Source organism: Chrysochloris asiatica, unplaced genomic scaffold (assembly GCF_000296735.1).
Source record: "Chrysochloris asiatica unplaced genomic scaffold, ChrAsi1.0 scaffold00006, whole genome shotgun sequence".
Lineage (NCBI taxonomy): Eukaryota > Metazoa > Chordata > Mammalia > Afrosoricida > Chrysochloridae > Chrysochloris > Chrysochloris asiatica.
In genome coordinates, this window is record NW_006408524.1 from 33,141,080 (window position 1) to 33,148,082 (window position 7,003).

Here is a 7,003-nt window from a genome sequence, read left to right on the forward strand (position 1 = left end):
ACCAACTTCTGCAGAGGTGGTCTATCAAAATCCTGGCATCTGCAACGTTGTAAATGTTGCTGTTGTTAGATACCACCGAGGCCATTCTGACTCCCAGTGACTCTATGAACAGCAGAATGAAACACTGCCCAGTCCTGTGCCTCTCTCACAATTGTCCTTACATTTGAGCCCATTGCTGCCATGTGTCAGTGCATCTTGTTTGACCCTCCACTTTATCAACAATGATGTCCTTCTCCATGACTGGATCCTCCTGATACCATGTCTGTAGTATGAGAGACAAAGTCTCACCATCATGATTTCTAAGGGGAATTCTAGCTGTACTTTTTCCAAGACAGATTCGATTATTGTTCTGGCAGTCCATGGTACTTTTAATATTCTTCTCCAACACCATTATTCAAATGTATTCATTCTTCTATGGTCTTCCTTATTCATAGTCCAACTTTCACATGCATATGAGGCAATTAAGAATACCATGGTTTGGGTCAGGCACATCTTAGTCCTCAAACTGATGTATTTGCTCAGAAACACTTTAAAAGACGCCTTTAATGAAATGTGTCATTTGATTTCTTGATTGTTGCTTCCATGGGTGTTGATTGCGCATTCCAGAAAAATGAAATCTTTGACAAATTTAACCTTTTCTCTATTTATCATGATGTAATCTGTTGGTCCAGTTGTGAGGATTTTTGTTTTCTTTACATTGAGTTGCAATTCATACTGAAGACTGTAGAATTTGCTTTTATCAGTAATATTTTAAGTCCTCTTCACTTCTAATAAGCAAGGTTGTATCATCTGCATATTGCAGGTTGTTAATGAGTCTTTCTCCAATCTTGATGCCATATTCTTGTTCATGTAATAAACCTTCTCAGATTATTTGATCAGGATAAAGATTGAGTAAGTATGAAGAAAAGATATAACCCGGGCACACACCTTCCCTAATTTTAAACCATTCAGTATCTGCTGGTTCTGTTCGAGCAACTGCATCTTGGTCTGTGTGCAGGTTCCTCATTGGTATAGTGAAGTGTGCTGGAATATTCATTCTTCACAATGTCATCCATAGTTTTTGTTTTGTTTTGTTTTTTTATGAACCATGCAGTTGAATACCTTTGTATAGTCAATAAAGCACAAGTAAGCATCTTTTTGGTTTTCTTTACTTTCAGCTAAGATCCATCTGACATCAACAATGATATCCCTTGTTCCACATTCTCTTCTGAATCCACCTTGAATTTCTGGCAGCTCCCTGTCAATCTACTGCTGCATTTTTTTTTTTTTTTAATTATCTTTAGCAAAATTTTACATGCATGTGATATTAATGATATTGTTTGAGATAATATTCCATTGGGTAAACTTTTTTTGGAATGGGAATAAACATGGGTCTCTTCCCTATCATTTGGCCAGATAGCTGTCTTCCAAATTTCTTAGCATAGATGAGTGAACACCTTCAGTGTTGCATGAGTTTGTTGAAAGATTTCAATTCATAGTCTGTCCATCATTAAAGCCTTCCTTTTTGCCAATGCAATCAGTGCAGCTTGGACTTTCTCCTTCAGTAACTTGATCATATTCTACTTCTTGAAATGGTAAAACGTTGACCATTTCTTTTTGCTATATTGTTGTTGTTAAGTGCTGTCAAGTCAATTCCAACCCATAGCAACACTTTATAGGGTTTCCAAGGAGTAGCTGGTGAGCTTGAACCACGAACCTTGCAGTTCAAATGATTTTGCAGTCTGATGCATTAGCCCACAGTGCCACACCAGGACGCATCTTTTTGCAATAGTGACTATGTATTTCTTTACACACAGAATCCTTCAATATTGCAACCCAAGGCTTGAATTTTTCCTTCAGTACTTCAATCTGAGAAATGCTGAGAATATTCTTCCCTTTTGGTTTTCTAACTCCAAGTCTTTATTGTTGTTGTTGTTGTCAGGTGCCATCGAGTCGGAATCGACTCATAGCGACCCCATGCACAGCAGAACAAAACAATGTCTGATCCTGGGCCAACCTCACTACTGCCGCCACACTTGACGCCATCAATGATGCCACCTGGCTGATCCATCTCGTTGGGGGTCTTCCTCTTTTTCTCTGACCCTCCACCTTACCCAGCATGACATCCTTCTCCAGCGACTGTTCTCTCCGGACAATGTGTCCAAAGTATGAGAGACGAAGCCTAGCCATCTTGGCCTCCAAGGAGCACTCTGGTTGCACTTCTTCCAAAACAGATCTATTGGTTCTTTTGGAAGTCCATGGCACTTTCAGTATTCTCCTCCAACACCACAATCAAGTCTTTATACATTTCATCATAATACTTGACTTGTCTTTGAAATTCTATGCAGCTCTTTTACTTTCTCATTTCTTCCATTTGCTTTAGCTTCTCTATGCTCAAAAGTAAGTGTCAGAGTCTTTTCTGACATCCATTTAGGTCTTTTCTTTTTAATGATATTTTGCTTTATTCTTACATAATGTTCTTTATATCACACCTTGACTCTTCTGGTCTTTGCTCATTAGTGTCTGGTGCATGAAATATATTCTTGAGATGGTTTCTAAATTCAGATAGGATATTTTGAAGGTTGTATTTTAGTTCTCATAACCTTGTTCTGGTGTGGCACTGTGGATTAATGCACTGGACTGCAAGGCTGGTTTGAACTTCAAGCTCATTAGTCACTCCTTGGAAACCCTTTATGAGTTGGAACTGACTTTGTTTTAATTTTCTTCAGCTTCAGTCTGAACTTGTATATGTGCATTTGATGTTCTGTTCCAGCATCAGGCCCTGACCTTGTTTTGACTGATGATATTGAACTTTTCCATTATTTCTTTTCACAGATGTAGTCAATTTGATTCTTGTATATTCCATCTGGTGAGGTCCATGTGTATAATTGCCTTTTATGATGTTTAAAAGAGGTGTTTACAATGAATATTCATTGAATGATGTTAGTGATCATGTAATCACCAGTGATTATCATTGCCTCTTGATTTCATGTTCGATTAATTTCAGGCTGAAGAAGTTGGTTTTTGTTGTTGTTAAGTGCCATTGAGTTGGTTCCAACCAATAGCCACCTTATGTAGGGTTTCCTAGAAGCAGCTGGTGAGCTTTAATCACCAACCTTGTGATTCAAACCAACTTTGTAGTCCAGTGCATCAACTCACAGCACCACACCAGGACTCCAAAGAAGTGGATCGTATTCTTCAATTTCATAATCCCTGATTGTACTGGTTAGTGCTTGAATTTGAATAATAGTGGTATTAACTGCTTTTCCTTGTGCTATTGCTGTTGTTAAATGCCATTGAGTCAATTCTGACTCGTAGTGACCCTTCATAGAATTTCCAAGGAGCAGCTGGTGGGATCTAACCACCAACCTTGAAGTTAACAGCCCAGTGTTAATCCTATAGTACCACACTGGGACTCCAGGTCTTCCTTGTAGTCATATGTATATTACCCTATCACAAACAACACTGTGTTTCAAGATAGATCTTGAAATGTTCTTTTTGACAAAGCCATTGCTTTTCAATTTGTCATTTCTGGCATAGTAAACCATGTGAATATCAGATTAGAAATTGTCAATGCCAGTCAATTTCAGCTCATTAATACCTAGAATATCTATCTTTATGGACAACATTTCATTTTTGACAACTTCCATTCTCCTATGTTCATATTTTTTACTTTCCATGTTCTGATTATTAATGGATATTTGAAGCTGTTTCTCTTCATTTTGAGTTGTGCCCATGGACTTGAAAGCTTTACTCCATTTACAACATTATGGTCAACTCTACTTTGAGGAGACAACTCTTCCCCAGTGGTATTTTGAATACTTTTCAAGCTAAGGGGCTCATCTTCGGGCACTATATTTGACAATGTTCTGCAGCTATTTAGGATGTTTTCATCTTTGAGCACTATATCTGACAATGTCCCACTGGTATTCATATGATTTTCAATGACTAAACGTTCAGAAGTAGGATGCCTCTTCTTCCTAGTCTGGAAGCTCCACTGAAACCTGTCCACTATGAATGACCCTGCTGATATTTAAAATAACAGTGGTGTAGCTTCCAGTATTACAGTAACAGGCAAGCCACCACTGTATGACGAAGTGACAAATAAGTAGTGGTTATAAATATTAATCAAGCAAAAATACCCCTAGAATGACTCTGTAGGAGAGCACTGGACTGCTAACGGCAAGGTCAGCAGTTCAAACTCATCAGCCACTCTTTGGAAACCATATACAGGGTCACTTTGATTTGGCACCTACTCAATGGCACTTATAACAACAACCCCCTTACTTATGATTTTTGTTTTTTTTTTAATCTCAGTAATTCTGTGATTCATTGGAACACTTTGTCAAGGGCATCTAGACTCTGTTTACCTGTTAGCAAAATACTCTTTAACTGTACTAAACTATTTGTTTTAAATGTTAATCAGACTTGTGTTGTTGTTGTTGTTGTTGTTTTCCACCACAATAGAGCCCTCTTGTGAAATATAGAGAGAGAACATGATTCAGTCCATAGATAATGCTTAGAGCACAAATATATTCCACAATAAACCTGAATTTTCATCACCTTTCATATCACAATCCAATGAATTTACTTTGGGTTTATGGGGGAAACATGCTTAGAAACACATGAAGTAAATCCATCTCGGAGGGGAGGAGATTAAGTGAAATGTATAGGATGTAGCTTTTCTGTTTTTCAGAATGTTCACAAGAGGAATTTCCTTCAGCTTACAGAAGTGTCTCATTAAAACATTCTAAAACTTGAGAAAATTGGTAAGGTGGGAGCCCTCTTTCTGGCTATTTGTGACCCTGCACTAATGAACAATGAGTTGTAGTGAGGTGTGGTGCTGTGGGTTAATGTGCCAGACCGCAAGGCTGTTTGAACTGCAAGGTCGGAGGTTCAAGTTCACCAGCTACTCAGCTGCTCTTGGAAACCCTATACAGGGTCGCTATGGGTCAGAACTGACTTGACAGCACTTAACAACAACATCCATATTATTATAGTAAAAGTAGATTTAAAAAATATTTTTGTTATAAGGCTTTAAATAATTTATTATAGTTAAGAAAGTTTTATAACATGCATATACACATACGCTTTTGGTGAAAAAATAATTCGAATCCAACATTATTTTTATTATTAAATAATAATAAATGAGGTATTCAAAGAGAATTGAAATGAAAATATTCAGATATCTTTCCTCCACACTCTGGTGTTACAAGAAATTCAGAAAAGGACATACCTGAAAAATTAAACTAAATCCTGAAGCTATACAAGTCCTAAAATCACTACTAAATCAGTTGTAATACTAATTGTATTAGTATTACTAATTAGTAATATTAGTATTAGTAACACTAATTGTATTAGTATATAGGGTCTCCATGAGTCGGAACTGACTCAATGACACTTTACAGCAACAACAGTACTAATTATATTGAAATACAGAAATATACAAAAAGCTACTATGTTTGGAGAAAATTACAAACATTTTTCTTCAGCTGTGAAAGGATAGAAAATATTTGAATTCATAGAAGAAAAATACTTTTTGCAGAATTCAGGCAAAGCTTACCCATTTCTCTGATAATTTTCCTGCAGCTCTTCAGCTCTTTCGGAATTTGCCATCTTTCTTATAATTTAGTTCCTCTGAAATAAAATGTTGACAAACATGCTATGTGAAATTTGATCACTTAGTTGACATAAAGCATCCTTTATAACCCTAACAAGATCTGAAAAATAAAAAAAAATGCCGCTCAATATTTCACCCCCAGACTCGCTCCTTCACTTGTCACCTGAAGTTTCTGATTTGATATTTCATCTACTCTGATTCTATCTGTGAATGTCTAATATTTGCCTCTGCTGAGCTTATATTTGGAGCTAACAAAAAATTTTAGATTTGGAATAAAAGAAGGAAAATAAGAAGGGCAACATATGGGTTTTTTTTAGGAATTTCATTCTCATCTTGCCACTGATTTGATATTAATTGATGAAAGCCTTTAAGTTATCGCATGCTTCGTTTTCCCTGTAAAACTGGCACAGTGGTTTCTTAAAAACAAGCTAACAGTCTGAGCGTTTTCTGCTTCCTCAATCCTGTGAGTAAATTAGATCTTCCATTGCATATGGATGAACGCTTATGAAAAGTAGACAATCTTGAAAATCTATTCATGATTAAAACTATACTGAGCATAATGTATTCTTCTTTTGGATGACACTTCAGGATCTTAGCTAGTATTAAGATTACTCACATAAGCTATTTTTTTTTATAGACATATAGAGAACTTTGTGACTCAACCTCATTCATTAATCCTTGTATCATATAGTCCAATGAGCTGATTGTGATGGATTTGAATTTAACCTCCAAAGTGGAATTACTAATTAATTAAGCAGTACCCGAGGATCTGAAAAAGCTAATGCAATTTCAAATAGAAAGTTTTTCCATGAAAGAAGGAGATCCAATGGGTTAGAAATGCTTTAGCTATTGAAAACGAAGCTGCGTTTATCCATAGGCATATTCTTACCTTTTTTAAAAGTAAAAGGTCATAACTCTGAATAAGATATCTTTTCAATTGCTATACTAACTTTGCACCATCTCGTTATTTGAAACATATAAGAAAGCAAACACTATCAACAATTTGCATGTCATAGAAATAAAATATTTAATAAAACTCACTTTAAATAAATACATTTCAGTATTTTCCCCTATATCTTTATGATCATAGTGTTCCTACCCAGAATTCACATAGTGTAATATAATAATCAATGATTTGCATTTCATAAAATTCAGAAAGAAGAGGCTCCAGGTCAACATAGAAGCCTGAAAAATTTTGATCACTGTTATAAGACAAACCTATAAAAAGACATTGAAACAATGAAACTCACCTTGGTAAGTATACTATCTGCCCATTTACAACAAGATTTTAGGTGGTTTCTCTCCTCAACAAATAATTACACTTTGATGACTGTGCTTTATGAAGCCTGCTTTCTGATCACGCTGTAATATCTGATTACAAAATTCATGAATTTCCTGGTAAAG

General features: G+C 36.0%; 1 protein-coding gene across 1 annotated transcript in view; it reads right to left on the bottom strand.

The window, feature by feature from the left end:
* The window catches only part of LOC102842777 (multidrug resistance protein 1-like), a 155,441-nt gene extending 149,846 nt beyond the window's left edge, over positions 1–5,595 (bottom strand). Inside the window, exon 1 of the mRNA XM_006832286.1 lies at positions 5,543–5,595. Coding sequence (XP_006832349.1) covers positions 5,543–5,595 — 53 coding nt within the window. The remainder of the gene's footprint in view (positions 1–5,542) is intronic.
* Between the last annotated feature and the right edge of the window lie 1,408 nt (positions 5,596–7,003).